The sequence below is a fragment of the Coregonus clupeaformis genome, unplaced genomic scaffold, assembly GCF_020615455.1.
Source record: "Coregonus clupeaformis isolate EN_2021a unplaced genomic scaffold, ASM2061545v1 scaf0117, whole genome shotgun sequence".
Classification (NCBI taxonomy): Eukaryota; Metazoa; Chordata; class Actinopteri; order Salmoniformes; family Salmonidae; genus Coregonus; species Coregonus clupeaformis.
Genome location: NW_025533572.1, coordinates 450,558 through 474,000, shown reverse-complemented (window position 1 = coordinate 474,000; position 23,443 = coordinate 450,558). Strand labels below are relative to the sequence as shown.

The following is a 23,443-nucleotide window of genomic DNA, read 5'->3' as shown; positions in this document are numbered from 1 at the left end:
AGGGTGAGGAGGGGGAGGATGGGGTTCGACACTGAGGGGGAGGAGGGGGGAGGATGGGAGTCGACACTGAGGGTGAGGAGGGGGGAGGATGGGAGTCGACACTGAGGGGGAGGAGGGGGAGGATGGGAGTCGACACTGAGGGTGAGGAGGGGGGAGGATGGGAGTCGACACTGAGGGTGAGGAGGGGGGAGGATGGGAGTCGACACTGAGGGGGGATGGGAGTCGACACTGAGGGTGAGGAGGGGGAGGATGGGGGTCGACACTGAGGGTGAGGAGGGGGGAGGATGGGAGTCGACACTGAGGGTGAGGAGGGGGGAGGATGGGGGTCGACACTGAGGGTGAGGAGGGGGGAGGATGGGAGTCGACACTGAGGGTGAGGAGGGGGGAGGATGGGGGGTCGACACTGAGGGTGAGGAGGGGGGAGGATGGGGGGTCGACACTGAGGGGGAGGAGGGGGAGGATGGGAGTCGACACAGGGTGAGGAGGGGGGAGGATGGGAGTCGACACTGAGGGTGAGGAGGGGGGAGGATGGGGGTCGACACTGAGGGGGGAGGAGGGGGGAGGATGGGAGTCGACACAGGGTGAGGAGGGGGGAGGATGGGAGTCGACACTGAGGGTTAGGAGGGGGAGGATGGGGGTCGACACTGAGGGGGAGGAGGGGGGAGGATGGGAGTCGACACTGAGGGTGAGGAGGGGGGAGGATGGGAGTCGACACTGAGGGTGAGGAGGGGGGAGGATGGGGGTCGACACTGAGGGGGAAGAGGGGGAGGATGGGAGTCGACACTGATGGGGGATGGGAGTCGACACTGAGGGTGAGGAGGGGGGAGGATGGGGGGTCGACACTGAGGGGGAAGAGGGGGAGGATGGGAGTCGACACTGAGGGTTAGGAGGGGGGAGGATGGGGGTCGACACTGAGGGGGAGGAGGGGGGAGGATGGGAGTCGACACTGAGGGTGAGGAGGGGGGAGGATGGGAGTCGACACTGAGGGGGAGGAGGGGGAGGATGGGAGTCGACACTGATGGGGGATGGGAGTCGACACTGAGGGGGGGATGGGGGGGAGGATGGGAGTCGACAACTGAGGGGGGATGGGGGGAGGATGGGAGTCGACAACTGATGGGGGATGGGAGTCGACACTGAGGGTGAGGAGGGGGGAGGATGGGGGTCGACACTGAGGGGGGAGGAGGGGGAGGATGGGAGTCGACACTGAGGGGGAGGAGGGGGGAGGATGGGAGTCGACACTGAGGGTGAGGAGGGGGGAGGATGGGGGTCGACACTGAGGGGGAGGAGGGGGGAGGATGGGAGTCGACACTGAGGGGGAGGAGGGGGGAGGATGGGAGTCGACACTGAGGGTGAGGAGGGGGGAGGATGGGGGTTCGACACTGAGGGGGAGGAGGGGGGGGAGGATGGGAGTCGACACTGAGGGGGAGGAGGGGGGAGGATGGGAGTCGACACTGAGGGGGAGGAGGGGGGAGGATGGGAGTCGACACTGAGGGTGAGGAGGGGGGAGGATGGGAGTTGACACTGAGGGTGAGGAGGGGGAGGATGGGAGTCGACACTGAGGGTGAGGAGGGGGGAGGATGGGAGTCGACACTGAGGGAGAGGAGGGGGGAGGATGGGAGTCGACACTGAGGGTGAGGAGGGGGATGGGAGTCGACACTGAGGGTGAGGAGGGGGGATGGGAGTCGACACTGATGGGGGGAGGATGGGGGTCGACACTGAGGGGAGGAGGGGGGAGGATGGGAGTCGACACTGAGGGGAGGAGGGGGAGGATGGGAGTCAACACTGAGGGTGAGGAGAGGGGAGGATGGGAGTCGACACTGAGGGTGAGGAGGGGGGGATGGGAGTCGACACTGAGGGTGAGGAGGGGGGGATGGGGAGTCGACACTGATGGGGGAGGATGGGGGGTCGACACTGAGGGGGAGGAGGGGGGAGGATGGGGTCGACACTGAGGGGGAGGAGGGGGAAGGATGGGAGTCGACACTGATGGGGAGGATGGGGGTCGACACTGAGGGGGAGGATGGGGTCGACACTGAGGGGGAGGCGGGGGAAGGATGGGAGTCGACACTGAGGGTGAGGAGGGGGAGGATGGGAGTCGACACTGAGGGTGAGGAGGGGGGATGGGAGTCGGCACAGGGGGGGATGGGGGGAGGATGGGGGTCGACACTGAGGGGGAGGAGGGGGGAAGGATGGGAGTCGACACTGAGGGGGAGGAGGGGGGGATGGGAGTCGACACTGAGGGTGGGGGGGATGGGAGTCGACACTGAGGGGGGAGGAGGGGGAGGATGGGGTCGACACTGAGGGGGAGGAGGGGGAAGGATGGGAGTCGACACTGAGGGTGAGGAGGGGGGAGGATGGGGGTCGACACTGAGGGTGAGGAGGGGGGAGGATGGGGGTCGACACTGAGGGGGAGGAGGGGGAGGATGGGAGTCGACACTGAGGGGGGATGGGGGAGGATGGGGGTCGACACTGAGGGGGAGGAGGGGGGAGGATGGGAGTCGACACTGAGGGTGAGGAGGGGGGAGGATGGGAGTCGACACTGAGGATGGGAGTCAACCAGAGGAAGCGAGGACCATCCTGCTCAGTGAATTTCATACAAATTTAAATAGTGAAACATTAAAGTTATCCTTTTTAGATAAAACTATACTAAATATATTCACGTCACCAAATAACTGATTAAAACGCTGTTTTGCAGTGAAGGTCTACAGTAGCCTCAACAGCAGTCTGTAGGGTAGCACCATGGTGTAGCCGGAGGACAGCTAGTTTCCGTCCTCCTCTGAGTACATTGACTTCAATACAAAACCTAGGAGGCTCATGGTTCTCCCCCCTTCCATAGACACAGTAATTATGACAACTTCCGGAGGACGTCCTCCAGCCTATCAGAGCTCTTGCAGCATGAGCTGACATGTTGTCCACCCAATCAAAGGATCAGAGTATGTACACAATTTTGCTGCTTCCGTCTCTTATGACTGAAAAGAGCTTCTGGACATCAGAACAGCGATTACTCACCTTGAACTGGACTAATCATTTTTCTTTAATGAGTCGGACGAGAGGGATTTGCTCCAGACACCCGACAGGGCCCTCATCCCCGTCATTCGCAGTAGAAAGAAAAGGAGATATCGCGGAAGGAGATCGGGGTGCCCTGTAAGGATAGAACAGAAGCCTCTGGTAAGACAAAGGGGTGACTCGGTCAACACTATAAGGAAGTGGTCAGTTAATAAGGAAGTGGTCAGATGATGCAGATGCTAAGCTACAGGACTGTTTTGCTAGCACAGACTGGAATATGTTCCGGGATTCTTCAGATAGCATTGAGGAGTACACCACATCAGTCACTGGCTTCATCAATAAGTGCATCGATGACGTCGTCCCCACAGTGACCGTACGTACATACCCCAACCAGAAGCCATGGATTACAGGCAACATCCGCACTGAGCTAAAGGGTAGAGCTGCCGCTTTCAAGGAGCGGGACTATAACCTGTAAGCTTATAAGAAATCCCGATATGCCCTCCGACGAACCATCAAACAGGCAAAGAGTCAATACAGGACTAAGATTGAATCGTACTACACCGGCTCTGATGCTCGTCGGATGTGGCAGGGCTTGAAAACTATTACAGACTACAAAGGGAAGCACAGCCGCGAGCTGCCCAGTGACACAAGCCTACCATATGAGCTAAATTACTTCTATGCTCGCTTCGAGGCTAGTAACACTGAAACATGCATGAGAGCATCAGCTGTTCCGGACGAATGTGTGATCACGCTCTCCGTAGCCGATATGAGTAAGACCTTTAAACAGGTCAACATTCACAAGGCTGCAGGGCCAGATGGATGACCAGGACGTGTACTCCGAGCATGCGCTGACCAACTGGCAAGTGTCTTCACTGACATTTTCAACCTCTCCCTGTCTGAGTCTGTAATACCACCATAGTCCCTGTGCCCAAGAACACTAAGGTAACCTGCCTAAATGACTACCGACCCGTAGCACTGACGTCTGTAGCCATGAAGTGCTTTGAAAGGCTGGTCATGGCTCACATCAACACCATTATCCCAGAAACCCTAGACCCACTCAATTTGCATACCGCCCCAACAGATCCACAGATGATGCAATCTCTATTGCACTCCACACTGCCCTTTCACACCTGGACAAAAGGAACACCTATGTGAAAATGCAATTAATTGACTACAGCTCAGGGTTCAACACCATAGTGCCCTCAAAACTCATCACCAAGCTAAGGATCCTGGGACTAAACACCTCCCTCTGCAACTGGATCCTGGACTTCCTGACGGCCGCCCCCAGGTGGTAAAGGTAGAACACATCCGCCACGCTGATCCTCAACAAGGGGGCCCCTCAGGGATGCGTGCTCAGTCCCCTCCTGTACTTCCTGTTCACTCATGACTGCATGGCCAGGCACGACTCCAACACCATCATTAAGTTTGCCGATGACACAATAGTGGTAGGCCTGATCACCGACAACGACGAAACAGCCTATAGGGAGGAGGTCAGAGACCTGACTGTGTGGTGCCAGGATAACAACCTCTCCCTCAACGTGATCAAGACAAAGGAGCTGATCGTTGACTACAGGAAAAAAAAGAGGACTGAGCACGCCCCCATTCTCATCGACGGGTCTGTAGTGGAACAGGTTGAGAGCTTCAAGTTCCTTGGTGTCCACATCACAATCAAACTTACATGGTCCAAGCACACCAAGACAGTCGTGAAGAGGGCACAACAAAACCTATTCCCCCTCAGGAGACTGAAAAGATTTGGCATGGGTGGTCAGATCCTCAAAAGGTTCTACAGCTGCACCATCGAGAGCATCCTGACTGGTTGCATCACTGCCTGGTATGGCAACTGCTCAGCCTCTGACCGTAAGGCACTACAGAGGGTAGTGCGTACGGCCCAGTACATCACTGGGGCCAAGCTTCCTGCCATCCAGGACCTATACCAGGCAGTGTCAGAGGAAGGCCCTAAAAATTGTCAAAGACTCCAGCCACCCTAGTCATAGACTTTTCTCTCTGCTACCGCACGGCAAGCGGTACCGGAGTGCCAAGTCTAGGTCCAAAAGGCTTCTTAACAGCTTCTACCCCCAAGCCATAAGACTCCTGGACATCTAATCAAATGGCTACCCAGACTATTTGCATTATTATCTATGCATAGTCACTTTAACTTTACCTACAATGGGGAGAACAAGTATTTGATACACTGCCGATTTTGCAGGTTTTCCTACTTACAAAGCATGTAGAGGTCTGTAATTTTTATCATAGGTACACTTCAACTGAAATCCAGAAAATCACATTGTATGATTTTTAAGTAATTTATTTGCATTTTATTGCATGACATAAGTATTTGATACATCAGAAAAGCAGAACTTAATATTTGGTACAGAAACCTTTGTTTGCAATTACAGAGATCATACGTTTCCTGTAGGTCTTGACCAGGTTTGCACACACTGCAGCAGGGATTTTGTCCCACTCCTCCATACAGACCTTCTCCAGATCCTTCAGGTTTCGAGGCTGTCGCTGGGCAATACGGACTTTCAGCTCCCTCCAAAGATTTTCTATTGGGTTCAGGTCTGGAGACTGGCTAGGCCACTCCAGGACCTTGAGATGCTTCTTACGGAGCCACTCCTTAGTTGCCCTGGCTGTGTGTTTCGGGTCGTTGTCATGCTGGAAGACCCAGCCACGACCCATCTTCAATGCTCTTACTGAGGGAAGGAGGTTGTTGGCCAGGATCTCGCGATACATGGCCCCGTCCATCCTCCCCTCAATACGGTGCAGTCGTCCTGTCCCCTTTGCAGAAAAGCATTCCCAAAGAATGATGTTTCCACCTCCATGCTTCACGGTTGGGATGGTGTTCTTGGGGTTGTACTCAGCCTTCTTCTTCCTCCAAACATGGCGAGTGGAGTTTAGACCAAAAAGCTCTATTTTTGTCTCATCAGACCACATGACCTTCTCCCAGCTTTACACCACTCCAGCCGACACTTGGCATTGCTCATGGTGATCTTAGGCTTGTGTGCGGCTGTTCGGTCATGGTAACCCATTTCATGAAGCTCCCGACGAACAGTTATTGTGGTGACGTTGCTTCCAGAGGCAGTTTGGAACTCGGTAGTGAGTATTGAGTACATTTTGTTACATTACAGCCTTATTCTAACATTTATAAAGAATAAACAAATACCTTATTGACATAAGTATTCAGACCATTTGCTATGAGACACGAAATTGAGCTCAGGTGCATCCTGTTTCCATTGATCGTCCTTGAGATGTTTCTACAACTTGATTGGAGTCCACCTGTTGTAAATTCAATAGATTGGACATGATTTGGAAAGTCACACACCTGTCTATATAAGGTCCCACAGATGACAGTGCATGTCAGAGCAAAAACCAAGCCATGAGGTCGAAGGAATTGTCTGTAGAGCTCCGAGACAGGATTGTGTCGAGGCACAGATCTGGGGAAGGGCACCAAAAAATATCTGCAGCATTGAAGGTCCCCAAGAACACAGTGGCCTCCACCATTCTTAAATGGAAGATGTTTGGAACCACCAAGACACTTCCTAGAGCTGGCTGCCTGGCCAAACTTAGCAATCGGGGGAGAAGGGCCTTGGTCAGGGAGGGAACCAAGAAACCGATGGTCACTCTGACAGAGCTCCAGAGTTCCTCTGTGGAGATGGGAGAACCTTCCAGAAGGACAACCATCTCTGCAGCACTCCACCAATCAGGCATTTATGGTAGAGTGGCCAGACGGAAGCCACTCCTCAGTAAAAGCTACATGACAGCCCGCTTGGATTTTGCCAAAAGGCACCTAAAGACAATGACCATGAGAAACAAGATTCTCTGGTCTGATGAAACCAAGATTGAACTCTTTTGACCTGAATGCCGAGCATCATGTCTGGAGGAATCCTGGCACCGTCCCTACGGTGAAGCATGGTGGTGGCAGCATCATGCTGTGGGGATGTTTTTCAGCAGCAGGGACTGGGAGACTAGTCAGGATCGAGGGAAAGATGAACGGAGCAAAGTACAGAGAGATCCTTGATGAAAACCTGCTCTAGAGCACTCAGGACCTCAGACTGGGGCGAAGGTTCACCTTCCAACAGGACAACGACCCTAAGCACACAGCCAAGACAATGCAGGAGTGGCTTTGGGACAATGTCCTTGAATGTCCTTGAGTGGCCCAGCCAGAGCCCAGACTTGAACCCAATCGAACATCTCTGGAGAGACCTGAAAATAGCTGTGCAGCGACGCTCCCCATCCAACCTGACAGAGCTTGAGAGGATCTGCAGAGAAGAATGGGAGTAATTCCCCAAATGCAGGTGTGCCACCAGGCCCCCCAGTACATTTATATCTATCAATCAGGGAGTTTGATGCTGAGCAGATATCTTACTGCTTTCTGCCAAACCTGGTCTGATATCGCAAAGAAGATTTGTCCTGTCCCTTTGGGGATTTAGATAATCAAACAGTTTTTGGGGGACTGCAGATTACCGGTGTGGAGCTGTTTTTACGCACCAATAATCTGTGTTCTCTTTTGTTGATATCACCGTTGGTGACGGTCTGTTCAATTACAACCAAAAGCTGTTTTGTGAGGTTTGTAGTGAGTCTCTTATAGAACGTCTGATCAATCAGTTGCCTGAGTACTTCAGTCTTATAGACAGTTGTTATGCACAGTAACAACGCCTCCCTTGTCCGCTGGGAGGATGACTAAATATCATTCAGGAGATTTAAGGGCTTGTTTTTCAGAGCAGGTAAAGTTATTCCTGACATTTCCTATTGCCTCTAGCTTGGATATGTCTTTGCACAGCCACAACTGGGCCAATATAATGTTTGTAGATAGAGCCCTAAACACAGTTTCAGATGCAACGTGGATTAGTAGTGGAAACACGTTGCAGTCCTGATATTCAGGCTGAGTAGCTCCGTAATACGTATGTGGATTAGTAGTGGAAACACGTTGCAGTCCTGATATTCAGGCTGAGTAGCTCCGTAATACGTATGTGGATTAGTAGTGGAAACACGTTGCAGTCCTGATATTCAGGCTGAGTAGCTCCGTAATACGTATGTGGATTAGTAGTGGAAACACGTTGCAGTCCTGATATTCAGGCTGAGTAGCTCCGTAATCGTATGTGGATTAGTAGTGGAAACACGTTGCAGTCCTGATATTCAGGCTGAGTAGCTCCGTAATACGTATGTGGATTAGTAGTGGAAACACGTTGCAGTCCTGATATTCAGGCTGAGTAGCTCCGTAATACGTATGTGTTATTTTTAAATATATTTTCTGTAAATAGTTCACTAAGGTTTATTGCACCGTACTGGCATCCAACTTGTTTTCTTTCTTCAATCAACAAATAAATAAAAATAGCATAACAGACACTAAGAAATATATTTTAATAGCGTCCACACACTGGGGCAGCTTCATCTCAATGTATTTTTCAATGGGAGTTGACACGGAGGGTGAGGAGGTGAAAGGGATTTAAATGATCTCTGTGGCTGAGGATTGAAAATGTCCCTTCTCCCCCTCTCTCACCCTCTCCCCCTCTCCCCCCTCTCTCCCCCTCTCCCCCTCTCACCCTCTCACCCCTCTCCCCCCTCTCCCCCCTTCTCCCCCTCTCCCCCCTCTCACCCTCTCCCCCCTCTCTCCCCCTCTCCCCCTCTCCCCCTCTCCCTCTCACCCTCTCCCCCTCTCCCCCTCTCACCCCCCTCTCTCCCCCTCTCCCCCTCTCACCCCCCTCCCTCTCTCACCCTCTCCCCCGTCTCCCCCCTCTCCCCCCTCTCCCCCTCTCACCCCTCTCCCCCTCACCCTCTCCCCCCTCTCCCCCTCTCCCCCCTCTCACCCTCTCCCCCTCTCTCCCCCTCTCCCCCTCTCCCCCTCTCCCCTCTCACCCTCTCCCCCTCTCCCCCTCTCACCCCCCTCTCTCCCCCTCTCCCCCTCTCACCCCCCTCCCTCTCTCACCCTCTCCCCCTCTCTCCCCCTCTCCCCCCTCTCCCCCTCCCCCTCTCACCCCCCTCTCCCCCCTCTCCCCCTCTCACCCCTCTCACCCTCACCCTCTCCCCCTCTCACCCCTCTCACCCCCCCCCTCTCCCCCTCTCCCCCTCTCCCCCTCTCCCTCTCCCTCCCCCTCTCCCCCCTCCCCCTCTCCCCCCCCTCTCTCTCTCCTCCCCTTTAGGGGAGAGTGTGTTGGTGTGTAAGGAGGCGGAGCGTCAGAAGGGAGTGTGTCTTCTCCAGGGCGCTCTGCAGCCAATCAGCAGCTGCCTGGTGAAGAGGGAGGGGGAGGGGCTAACCACCAGCATGCTCCGAGCCATCCTGGAGGTACAGTAGTCTGACATCTAACCACTGAACTTCTTTCCTTCTTAATGCATTTGAGCCAATCAGTTGTTGTGACAAGGTAGGGTGGTATACAGATGATAGCCCTATTTGGTAAAAGACCAAGTCCATATTATGGCAAGAACAGCTCAAATAAGCAAAGAGAAACGACAGTCCATCATTACTTTAAGACATGAAGGTCAGTCAATATGGACAATTTCAAGAACTTTGAACGTTTCTTCAAGTACAGTCACAAAAACCATCAAGCGCTATAATGAAACTGGCTCTCATGATGACCGCCACAGGAATGGAAGACCTAGAGTTACCTCTGCTGCAGAGGATAAGTTCATTAGAGTTATCAGCCTCAGAAATTGCAGCCCAAATAAATGCTTCACAGAGTTCAAGTAACAGACACATCTCAACATCAACTGTTCAGAGGAGACTGCGTGAATCAGGCCTTCATGGTCGAATTGCTACAAAGAAACCACTACTAAAGGACACCAATAATAAGAAGAGACTTGCTTGGGCCAAGAAACACGAGCAATGGCGCCGGAGAAGATGGCTGCCGTTTTACAGCCCTCTAACCAATTGTACTATTATGTGTGTTTTTTCGCTTTATTTGTAATTTATTCTGTACATAATGTTTCTGCCACCGTCTCTTATGACCAAAAAGAGCTTCTGGATATCAGGACAGCGATTACTCACCTCCTATTGGACGAAGATGTTTTCTTCAACGAGTCGGACGCGAAGGATATCCTACAGACACCCGACAAGGCCCAAATCCCTGTTATTCGCATGAGGAAGAGACGGAGATATCGTGGACGTAGGCCGGGGTGCCTTGTAAGGATCCGACGGCGAGCGAGTAAACTGCCGCTCCCATCAATCCTATTAGCCAATCTTCAATCATTTGAAAATAAATTGGATGACCTAAGATCAAGGTTATCCTACCAACGGGACATTAAAAACTGTAATATCTTATGTTTCACCGAGTCGTGACTGAACGACGACATTGATAACATACAGCTGGCGGGATATACGATACATCGGCAGGATAGAATGGCTGACTCCGGTAAGACAAGGGGTGGCGGTCTGTGTATATTTGTAAACAACAGCTGGTGCATAAAATCAAATACTAAGGAAGTCTCAAGGTTTTGCTCGCCTGAGGTAGAGTATTCCATAAGCTATAGACCCACTATCTACCAAGAGAGTTTTCATCTATATTTTTCATAGCTGTCTATTTACCACCACAAACCGATGCTGGCACTAAGACCGCACTCAACGGGCTGGATAAGGCCATAAGCAAACAAGAAAATGATCATCCAGAGGCAGCGCTCCTAGTGGCCGGGGACTTTAATGCAGGGAAACTTAAATCCGTTCTACCTAATTTCTACCAGCATGTTAAAATGTGCAACCAGAGGGAAAAAACTATAGACCACCTTTACTCCACACACAGAGACGCGTACAAAGCTCTCCCTCGCCCTCCATTTGGCAAATCTGACCATAATTCAATCCTCCTGATTCCGGCTTACAAGCAAAAACTAAAGCAGGAAGCACCAGTGACTCGGTTAAAAAGGAAGTGGTCAGATGACGCAGATGCTAAGCTACAGGACTGTTTTGCTAGCACAGACTGGAATATGTTCCGGGATTCTTCCGATAGCATTGAGGAGTACACCACATCAGTCACTGGCTTCATCAATAAGTGCATCGATGACGTCGTCCCCACAGTGACTGTACGTACATACCCCAACCAGAAGCCATGGATTACAGGCAACATCCGCACTGAGCTAAAGCATAGATCTGCCGCTTTCAAGGTGCGGGACTCTAAACCGGACGCTTATAAGAAATCCAGCTATGCCCTCCGACGAACCATCAAACAGGCAAAGAGTCAATACAGGACTAAGATTGAATCGTACTACACCGGCTCCGAAGCTCGTCGGATGTGGCAGGGCTTCAAAACTATTACAGACTACAAAGGGAAGCACAGCCGCGAGCTGCCCAGTGACACAAGCCTACCATACGAGCTAAATCACTTCTATGCTCGCTTTGAGGAAAGTAACACTGAAGCATGCATGAGAGCACCAGCTGTTCCGGATGACTATGTGATCACGCTCTCCGTAGCTGATGTGAGTAAGACTTTTAAGCAGGTCAACATTCACAAGGCCGGAGGGCCAGACGGATTACCAGGACGTGTACTCCGAGCATGCGCTGACCAACTGGCAAGTGTCTTCACTGACATTTTCAACATGTCCCTGACTGAGTCTGTAATACCAACATGTTTCAAGTAGACCACCATAGTCCCTATGCCCAAGAACACTAAGATAACCTGCCTAAATGACTACCGACCTGTAGCACTCACGTCTGTAGCCATGAAGTGCTTTGAAAGGCTGGTCATGGCTCACATCAACACCATTATCCCAGTAACCCACTCCAATTTGCATACCGCCCCAACAGATCCACAGATTATGCAATCTCTATTGCACTCCACATTGCCCTTTCACACCTGGACAAGAGGAACACCTACGTGAGAATGCTATTCATTGACTACAGCTCAGCGTTCAACACCATAGTGCCCTCAAAGCTCATCACCAAGCTAAGGACCCTGGGACTAAACACCTCCCTCTGCAACTGGATCCTGGACTTCGTGACGGGCTGCCCCCAGGTGGTAAGGGTAGGTAACAACACATCTGCCACGCTGATCCTCAACACAGGGGCCCCTCAGGGGTGCGTGCTCAGTCCCCTCCTGTACTCCCTGTTCACCCATGACTGCATGGCCAGGCACGACTCCAACACCATCATTACGTTTGCCGATGACGCAACAGTGGTAGGCCTGATCTCCGACAACGATGAGACAGCCTATAGGGAGGAGGTCAGAGACCTGGCCGTGTGGTGCCAGGATAACAACCTCTCCTTCAACGTGATCAAGACAAAGGAGATGATTGTGAACTACAGGGAAAAAAAAGAGGACTGCGCACGCCCCCATTCTCATCGACGGGGCTGTAGTGGAACAGGTTGAGAGCTTCAAGTTCCTTGGTGTCCACATCACCAACAAACTATCATGGTCCAAACACACCTATTCCCCCTCAGGAGACTGAAATGATTTGGCATGGGTCCTCAGATCCTCAAAAAATTCTACAGCTGCAACATCGAGAGCATCCTGACTGGTTGCATCACCGCCTGGTATGGCAACTGCTCGGCCTCCGACCGCAAGGCACTATAGAGGGTAGTGCGTATGGCCCATTACATCACTGGGGCCAAGCTTCCTGCCATCCAGGACCTCTATACCAGGCGGTGTCAGAGGAAGGCCCTCAAAATTGTCAAAGACTCCAGCCACCCTAGTCATAGACTGTTCTCTTTGCTACAGCACGGCAAGCGGTACCGGAGTGCCAAGTCTAGGTCCAAAAGGCTCCTCAACAGCTTCTACCCCCAAGCCATAAGACTGCTGAACAGCTAATCATGGCTACCTGGACTATTTGCAACACCTTTGTGATTACTACATGATTCCATATGTGTTATTTCATAGTTTTGATGTCTTCACTATTATTGTACAATGTAGAAAATAGTAAAAAATAAAGAAAAACCCTTGAATGAGTAGGTGTGTCCAAAACTTTTGACTGGAAGTGTATACCTGTGTCCTGTCAGATCATCTATATACCTGTCGCCTGTCAGATCATCTATATACAGTGGGGGGAAAAAAGTATTTAGTCAGCCACCAATTGTGCAAGTTCTCCCACTTAAAAAGATGAGAGAGGCCTGTAATTTTCATCATAGGTACACGTCAACTATGACTATGATTGTAGGATTTTTAATGAATTTATTAGCAAATTATGGTGGAAAATAAGTATTTGGTCAATAACAAAAGTTTCTCAATACTTTGTTATATACCCTTTGTTGGCAATTACACAGGTCAAACGTTTTCTGTAAGTCTTCACAAGGTTTTCACACACTGTTGCTGGTATTTTGGCCCATTCCTCCATGCAGATCTCCTCTAGAGCAGTGATGTTTTGGGGCTGTCGCTGGGCAACACGGACTTTCAACTCCCTCCAAAGATTTTCTATGGGGTTGAGATCTGGAGACTGGCTAGGCCACTCCAGGACCTTGAAATGCTTCTTACGAAGCCACTCCTTCGTTGCCCGGGCGGTGTGTTTGGGATAATTGTCATGCTGAAAGACCCAGCCACGTTTCATCTTCAATGCCTTGCTGATGGAAGGAGGTTTTCACTCAAAATCTCACGACACATGGCCCCATTCATTCTTTCCTTTACACGGATCAGTCGTCCTGGTCCCTTTGCAGAAAACAGCCCCAAAGCATGATGTTTCCACCCCCATGCTTCACAGTAGGTATGTTGTTCTTTGGATACAACTCAGCATTCTTTGTCCTCCAAACACGACAAGTTGAGTTTTTACCAAAAAGTTCTATTTTGGTTTCATCTGACCATATGACATTCTCCCAATCCTCTTCTGGATCATCCAAATGCACTCTAGCAAACTTCAGACGGGCCTGGACATGTACTGGCTTAAGCAGGGGGACACGTCTGGCACTGCAGGATTTGAGTCCCTGGCGGCGTAGTGTGTTACTGATGGTAGGCTTTGTTACTTTGGTCCCAGCTCTCTGCAGGTCATTCACTAGGTCCCCCCGTGTGGTTCTGGGATTTTTGCTCACCGTTCTTGTGATCATTTTGACCCCACGGGGTGAGATCTTGCGTGGAGCCCCAGATCGAGGGAGATTATCAGTGGTCTTGTATGTCTTCCATTTCCTAATAATTGCTCCCACAGTTGATTTCTTCAAACCAAGCTGCTTACCTATTGCAGATTCAGTCTTCCCAGCCTGGAGGACAGAGGAGCCTCTTAAAGAAGAAGTTACAGGTCTGTGAGAGCCAGAAATCTTGCTTGTTTGTAGGTGACCAAATACTTATTTTCCACCATAATTTGCAAATAAATTCATAAAAAATCCTACAATGTGATTTTCTGGATTTTTTCCCCTCAATTTGTCCGTCATAGTTGACGTGTCCCTATGATGAAAATTACAGGCCTCTCTCATCTTTTTAAGTGGGAGAACTTGCACAATTGGTGGCTGACTAAATACTTTTTTTCCTCACTGTACCTGTCTCATCACCTGTCAGATCATCTATATACCTGTCTCCTGTCAGATCATCTATATACCTGTCTCCTGTCAGATCATCTATATACCTGTCTCCTGTCAGATCATCTATATACCGGTCTCCTGTCAGATCATCTATATACCTGTCTCCTGTCAGATCATCTATATACCTGTCTCCTGTCAGATCATCTATATACCTGTCTCCTGTCAGATCATCTATATACCTGTCTCCTGTCAGATCATCTATATACCTGTCTCCTGTCAGATCATCTATATACCTGTCTCCTGTCAGATCATTGTTGGGGGCGTGGCCAGCTCTCCTCAGGATGTGAGGCTTTATGCTTCCTGTACGCTGCTGGCTGCTGGTGCCCGCTATGACACCACACCAGGGGGCGCCATTACCACACCAGGGGGCGCCATTACCACACCAGGGGGCGCCATTACGGAGGGAGGAGGGAAGACTGGAGGAGAGACGGAGGGAGCGACAGGAGGAGAGACGGAGGGAGCGACGGGAGGAGAGACGGAGGGAGCGATAGAGGCCTGTGTGGAATGGTTGATTGAGAATGAGTTCATATCTATCCAAAGAGAGGGAGATGGGAGAGAGAGGAAGAGAGGGGGGGCAGGAGGAGAAGAGAGGTACTGCCCCACCCACCTGGGCTCTGCCACCCTCTCCTCCTCCCTCTCTCCTCCTGAGGCACTGGGCATCTTCTCAGACCTACAGAGAGCCATGAAGGGCTTCGTGCTGGACAACGACCTACACACACTCTACCAGGTACCCCCCTCTCTCTCCCTCCAGATAATGCACTCTACCAGGTACCCCCCTCTCTCTCCCTCCAGATAATGCACTCTACCAGGTACCCCCCTCTCTCTCCCTCCAGATAATGCACTCTACCAGGTACCCCCCTCTCTCTCCCTCCAGATAATGCATGTTTGTATCCTCCAGATAACTCCTGTGTTTGTATCCTCCAGATAACTCCTGTGTTTGTATCCTCCAGATAACTCCTGTGTTTGTATCCTCCAAATAGCTCCTGTGTTTGTATCCTCCAGATAACTCCTGTGTTTGTATCCTCCAGATAACTCCAGTGTTTGTATCCTCCAGATAACCGCTGTATTTGTATCCTCCAGATAACTCCTGTGTTTGTATCCTCCAGATAACTCCTGTGTTTGTATCCTCCAGATAACTCCTGTGTTTGTATCCTCCAAATAGCTCCTGTGTTTGTATCCTCCAGATAACTCCGGTGTTTGTATCCTCCAGATAACTCTGGTGTTTGTATCCTCCAGATAACCGCTGTATTTGTATCCTCCAGATAACTCCGGTGTTTGTATCCTCCAGATAACTCCTGTATTTGTATCCTCCAGATAACTCCTGTATTTGTATCCTCCAGATAACTTGCGTGGGTGTGAGTGTGTATTTCCTCTACATCAGTGGATCATTTGTAAGTCGCTCTGGATAAGAGCGTCTGCTAAATGACGTAAATGTAAATCTCAACTGGTTTTGCCTCGGGACCAAAATTTAACCAGCTTGTCTCAGTCGCGACCCAATATTCTCAGTTGCAATCATGTTTTTTTTATGCTATATTGACAGTAAATGTAGCGAGTGTTAGATAAGGGAACAACATTCCATTTTCATAGAGAAAGAATGTTGGCAAGCTCACTTGTTTCAGACCACCACATCTGCTAAGTAGTGCTGCTAAAAGCTCTATATTGAAATGAAATTACATTTGATTTGTCACATGCTTCATAAACAACAGTCATAGTCAATTGATCAATAATATAATAATACTTTTAGCAAAAATGTTTGTTTTCAATTGACAATCTATAGAAACAATGAGAATAGAAAGGTTCAGAACTTTTGTAAAACATCACAGTACAGTTAAAAAATATATGGCAAATAGAAATCCAATATGGATGGTGTTAAGAGATAGATGGGAGGTGTTGAATGGAGCTGAAGGATGGGACTAATAACAACTAACAACTAATAACAACAAGATAACTAATGTAAAGCATACTGTGTCCATAATAAGTATATAGGTTATAGGTTGAGAGCTTTTGTGAAAGAGCACAGTTAGAAAGATATGGCATATAGAAGCAAACCAGATGGACATCATGAAAATGATCGGAGGAAGTTCAGGAGTAAAAACAAAGAAAATATAATTATTGTAGAATTTGACTGTGTCGATAAAATGTATATAGTATGTATAAGCTGGAAGTAGAGGCCTAAGTAGAAAATATCATGGAAATACATTTTTTAAAAGGATGTATGTATGTATATATACAGTGGGGAGAACAAGTATTTATTATTATTTATATAATGGTTTTCTTTGAGACTGTGGTCCCAACTCTCTTCAGGTCATTGACCAGGTCCTGCCGTGTAGTTCTGGGCTGATCCCTCACCTTCCTCATGATCATTGATGCCCCACGAGGTGAGATCTTGCATGGAGCCCCAGACCGAGGGTGATTGACCGTCATCTTGAACTTCTTCCATTTTTTAATAATTGCGCCAACAGTTGTTGCCTTCTCACCAAGCTGCTTGCCTATTGTCCTGTAGCCCATCCCAGCCTTGTGCAGGTCTACAATTTTATCCCTGATGTCCTTACACAGCTCTCTGGTCTTGGCCATTGTGGAGAGGTTGGAGTCTGTTTGATTGAGTGTGTGGACAGGTGTCTTTTATACAGGTAATGAGTTCAAACAGGTGCAGTTAATACAGGTAATGAGTGGAGAACAGGAGGGCTTCTTAAAGAAAAACTAACAGGTCTGTGAGAGCCGGAATTCTTACTGGTTGGTAGGTGATCAAATACTTATGTCATGCAATAAAATGCTAATTAATTACGTAAAAATCATACAATGTGATTTTCTGAAATTTTGTTTTAGATTCCGTCTCTCACAGTTGAAGTGTACCTGTGATAAAAATTACAGACCTCTACATGCTTTGAAGTAGGAAAACCTGCAAAATCGGCAGTGTATCAAATACTTGTTCTCCCCACTGTATGTGCGTGTGTGTATGTATGTGTATTTGTATATATGTATGTATATATGTGTGTGTGTGTGTGTGTGTGTATATATATATATACACACACACACACACACACACACACAGTGGGGGGAAAAAAGTATTTAGTCAGCCACCAATTGTGCAAGTTCTCCCACTTAAGATGAGAGAGGCCTGTAATTTTCATCATAGGTACACGTCAACTATGACAGACAAAATGAGAAAAAAATCCTGAAAATCACATTGTAGGATTTTAATGAATTTATTTGCAAATTATGGTGGAAAATAAGTATTTGGTCACCTACAAACAAGCAAGATTTCTGGCTCTCACAGACCTGTAACTTCTTCTTTAAGAGGCTCCTCTGTCCTCCACTCGTTACCTGTATTAATGGCACCTGTTTGAACTTGTTATCAGTATAAAAGACACCTGTCCACAACCTCAAACAGTCACACTCCAAACTCCACTATGGCCAAGACCAAAGAGCTGTCAAAGGACACCAGAAACAAAATTGTAGACCTGCACCAGGCTGGGAAGACTGAATCTGCAATAGGTAAGCAGCTTGGTTTGAAGAAATCAACTGTGGGAGCAATTATTAGGAAATGGAAGACATACAAGACCACTGATAATCTCCCTCGATCTGGGGCTCCACGCAAGATCTCACCCCGTGGGGTCAAAATGATCACAAGAACGGTGAGCAAAAATCCCAGAACCACACGGGGGGACCTAGTGAATGACCTGCAGAGAGCTGGGACCAAAGTAACAAAGCCTACCATCAGTAACACACTACGCCGCCAGGGACTCAAATCCTGCAGTGCCAGACGTGTCCCCCTGCTTAAGCCAGTACATGTCCAGGCCCGTCTGAAGTTTGCTAGAGTGCATTTGGATGATCCAGAAGAGGATTGGGAGAATGTCATATGGTCAGATGAAACCAAAATAGAACTTTTTGGTAAAAACTCAACTTGTCGTGTTTGGAGGACAAAGAATGCTGAGTTGCATCCAAAGAACACCATACCTACTGTGAAGCATGGGGGTGGAAACATCATGCTTTGGGGCTGTTTTCTGCAAAGGGACCAGGACGATTGATCAGTGTAAAGGAAATAATTAATGGGGCCATGTATCGTGAGATTTTGAGTGAAAACCTCCTTCCATCAGCAAGGGCATTGAAGATGAAACGTGGCTGGGTCTTTCAGCATGACAATGATCCCAAACACACCGCCCGGGCAACGAAGGAGTGGCTTCGTAAGAAGCATTTCAAGGTCCTGGAGTGGCCTAGCCAGTCTCCAGATCTCAACCCCATAGAAAATCTTTGGAGGGAGTTGAATGTCTGTGTTGCCCAGCGACAGCCCCAAAACATCACTGCTCTAGAGGAGATCTGCATGGAGGAATGGGCCAAAATACCAGCAACAGTGTGTGAAAACCTTGTGAAGACTTACAGAAAACGTTTGACCTGTGTCATTGCCAACAAAGGGTATATAACAAAGTATTGAGAAACTTTTGTTATTGACCAAATACTTATTTTCCACCATAATTTGCAAATAAATTCATTAAAAATCCTACAATGTGATTTTCTGGAATTCTTTTTCTCATTTTGTCTGTCATAGTTGATGTGTACCTATGATGAAGATTACAGGCCTCTCTCATCTTTTTAAGTGGGAGAACTTGCACAATTGGTGGCTGACTAAATACTTTTTTCCCCCACTGTAACTCTGGTGTGTGTGTCCTCCAGATAACTCTGGTGTGTGTGTGTCCTCCAGATAACTCTGGTGTGTGTGTGTCCTCCAGATAACTATGGTGTGTGTGTCCTCCAGATAACTCTGGTGTGTGTGTGTCCTCCAGATAACTCTGGTGTGTGTGTGTCCTCCAGATAACTCTGGTGTGTGTGTGTCCTCCAGATAACTCTGGTGTGCGTGTGTCCTCCAGATAACTCTGGTGTGTGTGTGTCCTCCAGATAACTATGGTGTGTGTGTCCTCCAGATAACTCTGGTGTGTGTGTATCCTCCAGATAACTCTGGTGTGTGTGTCCTCCAGATAACTATGGTGTGTGTGTGTCCTCCAGATAACTATGGTGTGTGTGTATCCTCCAGATAACTCTGGTGTGTGTGTCCTCCAGATAACTGGTGTGTGTGTCCTCCAGATAACTCTGGTGTGTGTGTATCCTCCAGATAACTCTGGTGTGTGTGTCCTCCAGATAACTGGTGTGTGTGTCCTCCAGATAACTCTGGTGTGTGTGTCCTCCAGATAACTGGTGTGTGTGTGTCCTCCAGATAACTGGTGTGTGTGTCCTCCAGATAACTGGTGTGTGTGTCCTCCAGATAACTGGTGTGTGTGTCCTCCAGATAACTCTGGTGTGTGTGTCCTCCAGATAACTGGTGTGTGTGTGTGTCCTCCAGATAACTATGGTGTTTGTGTGTCCTCCAGATAACTATGGTGTGTGTGTCCTCCAGATAACTCCTGTGTGTGTGTCCTCCAGATAACTCCGGTGTGTGTATCCTCCAGATAACTCTGGTGTGTGTGTGTCCTCCAGATAACTCCTGTGTGTGCTGAGTGGACCACAATTGACTGGTACCAGTTCTGGTGTCTCTGGGAGGCGCTTGGCTCATCCTATAAGAGAGTAGCAGAGCTGGTGGGGGTCCAGGAGAGCTTCCTGGCTCGGTCTGTTAGCGGGAAACTGATCGCCAAGACAGAGCGACAGAGACGACAGATGGCCATACACAAACGGTACAACACGCAAACCAGGGTTTCCGATAGCCGGCCTCTGGCAAAAATATTATAGTGAAAAGTCGATCAATAAACTAAAATCCCAATCATTGCGCAACAGTTCTAAATGCATTCGTATGTTAAAAACCATTTTAAAGGCCACGATTTAAAATAGCTACTATTTTTATTTCTCAACTGGTAATTGAAGTGCGCTTTCCATTCGCCATTCAAGTGCATCGTCAATGGAAGGCAGGTTTCACCCTAATGGGTCCGATACATTTTCTTAAATGTCCAGTAAATTAAAATGCTGCCAGTCAAATGTCCAGCGCCACATAACGGAAACCCTGGACCACACACACACACACACAGACACACACACACACACACACACACACACACACACACACACACACACACACACACAGACACACACACAGACACACACAGACACACACACAGACACACAGACACACACACACACACACACACACACACACACACAGACACAGACACACACACACACACACACACACACACACACAGACACACACACAGACACACACACAGACTCACACACAGACACACACACACACGACACACACAGACACACACACACACACACACACACATACACAGACACACACACACACACACACACACATACACAGACACACACACACACACACACACACACACACACATACACACACACACACACAGACACACACACACACACACACACACACAGACACACACACAGACACACACACACACACACACACACACACACACCCACACACACAGAGACACACACACACACACACACACACAGACACACACACACACACACACACACACCCACACACACACACCCACACACACACAGACACACACCCACACACACACACACACACACACACACACACACACCCACACACACACACACACACACACACACACACACACACACACACACACACACACACACACACACACACACACCCCCACCCCCACCCTTTAACCCCTGCTCCTTCTCTTCAGGTTCTTCACTACTCTGGTCCTTCAGGACTTGGTCAATGAGGTTCCTCTGGGTACCGTGGCAACCAAGTACAACTGTAGTCGTGGACAGCTACAGTCTCTACAGCAGTCTGCCTCCACCTATGCAGGTAACCCCCCCCCACCCAGGTAACACAGTCTCTTCAGCAGTTGTGGTTTCCTGTCCCGTAGGCATGGTAACAGTGTTCCCTTAGTTACTTCTGTCCCAGACCAGGCTGTAACCATAGTAAAGTTGTGGTTTCCTGTCCCGTAGGCATGGTAACGGTGTTCTGCCGGCGGCTGGGATGGCACAGCCTGGAGTTGCTTCTTTCCCAGTACCAGACCAGGTTGAGCTTCGGGGTCCAGAGGGAACTGATGGACCTGGTCAGGGTCTCGCTGCTGAGCGCAACAAGAGCACGGACGCTCTATGACCAGGGCCTCGCTACGGTGGCCCAGCTGGCCAGGGCAAAGGTCACTGAGGTGGAGAAGGCCCTACGCAAGGCTGTCCCCTTTAAGAGGTTAGGAGGAAGGAGGAGAGTGTGTTGGAGGAGTGTGATGGTGATGATGGTGATGATGATGATGATCTCTTCCTCTCCAGTTCTCGTCGTGCGGTGGATGAGAGTGAGGGGGAGGCAGCCGAGAGGCGGAGCTTACGGTGTGTCTGGGTCAGTGGGGGGCGGGCTCTAACAGAACACGAGGCAGCCATTGAGATTGTGTCTGAGGCCAGGCTCCTCCTCCAGCAAGACCTCGCCCTATTGGGTGTGGCCTGGGACCCCGGGACACTGCCCACGGAGACACGCCCTAACAACGACCATGACAACGACTCACCTGAGACACAGCGGGACCGGTCCAAATCCCGGAAAGATGGAGAGAGGAGGATGAACGAGAAGAAAGCGATGGAAGACGGAGAGAAAGAGGGAAGAGGAGAAAGGAGAGAGGGAGGGAGAAACATGGCTGAACAGAAAGAGGTAGAGGAGAGAGGGACAGAGAAGAGCGAGGTAGAGAGGAAAGAGGAAGAACAGATGAACAATGGTGAGCAGAGAGAGAGGGAACAGAGAGGAGGAGTGGAGGAGGGAGAGAGGGAACAGAGAGGAGTGGAGGAGGGAGAGAGGGAACAGAGAGGAGTGGAGGAGGGAGAGAGGGAAGAGAGAGGAGGAGTGGAGGAGAGAGAGAGGGAAGAGAGAGGAGTGGAGGAGGGAGAGAGGGAAGAGAGAGGAGGAGTGGAGGAGAGAGAGAGGGAAGAGAGAGGAGGGGAGGAGGGAGAGAGGGAAGAGAGAGGAGGGGGGGAGAGTGGAGGAGGGAGAGAGGGAAGAGAGAGAGGGAGGAGGGAGAGGGAAGAGAGAGGAGTGAGGAGGGAGAGGGAGGAGAGAGAGGAGAGGGAGGAGGAGAGAGAGAGGGAAGAGAGAGGAGGAGTGGAGGAGAGAGAGAGGGAAGAGAGAGGAGTGGAGGAGGGAGAGAGGGAAGAGAGAGGAGGAGTGGAGGAGGGAGAGGGGGAAGAGAGAGGAGTGGAGGAGGGAGAGAGGGAAGAGAGAGGAGGAGTGGAGCAGAGAGAGAGAGGGAAGAGAGGAGTGGAGGAGGGAGAGAGGGAACAGAGAGGAGTGGAGGAGGGAGAGAGGGAACAGAGAGGCGAGGAAGACCCTAACCTTCGTGTCTGTGACAGGAGAGGTATAAACACTCAGGATTTAGCTGAGCTAGTCAGTAGCCCTCTCAGTCCCTCCATCCACCCCTTCCACTCTCCCCCTCCCCGTTTTAGAGCCCCCACCTCCCGAGTGGCGGAACCTCTGGACAGTGTTTATGGGGGGACAGTAAAGAGGGACAGAATGGGCGTGGCAGGGAGAGGACAGCCGTCCACAGCTCTGAGGAAAGTACTGCGCTCTATACACTCAAAGAGGAGAGAGAGGGGGGAGGAGAGGAGGGAGGAAGAGGAGGAGAGGGAGAAGAGGAGGGAGGAAGAGGAGAATGAGGAGAGAGAGAGGGAAGAGAAGAGGAGAGAGAGGGAGGAGGAGAGGAGAGAGAAAAGAGAGAGTGAGCAGGAGGAGAGGAGGAGAGAGAGTGAGCAGGATGAGAGGAGGAGAGAGAGTGAGCAGGAGGAGAGGAGGAGAGGAACATCCTTTAAACTTCCTCCTAACCCTAAACCCCTACCAGTCCCTGCCCCAGTCTCGGTTTCAACCCCAAAGTCAGCCCCCCTTCTCCAGAGCAAGGCACCAGCAGAGGTCCCTGTCCCCCCTCCTCCCTCCCTCCTCTCCTCTGCCCAAGTCCCAGCTCTTCCTCTCTCTCCTGTGGTCAAACGCCGGAGGGTGGAAGAGGACGAAGAGGAAGATAAGTGTGGGTCTCCTGAACTCTA

At 50.1% G+C, this 23,443-nt stretch overlaps 1 protein-coding gene across 1 annotated transcript in view; it reads left to right on the top strand.

The window, feature by feature from the left end:
• polq (polymerase (DNA directed), theta) overlaps nucleotides 1-23,443 on the top strand; it is a 119,378-nt gene that overhangs the window by 31,973 nt on the left and 63,962 nt on the right. The window contains exons 12-18 of the mRNA XM_045213510.1: nucleotides 9,144-9,286; nucleotides 14,670-15,149; nucleotides 19,892-20,085; nucleotides 21,106-21,230; nucleotides 21,374-21,617; nucleotides 21,698-22,025; nucleotides 22,853-22,964. Of these exons, the coding sequence (XP_045069445.1) occupies nucleotides 9,144-9,286; nucleotides 14,670-15,149; nucleotides 19,892-20,085; nucleotides 21,106-21,230; nucleotides 21,374-21,617; nucleotides 21,698-22,025; nucleotides 22,853-22,964 (1,626 nt within the window). The remainder of the gene's footprint in view (nucleotides 1-9,143; nucleotides 9,287-14,669; nucleotides 15,150-19,891; nucleotides 20,086-21,105; nucleotides 21,231-21,373; nucleotides 21,618-21,697; nucleotides 22,026-22,852; nucleotides 22,965-23,443) is intronic.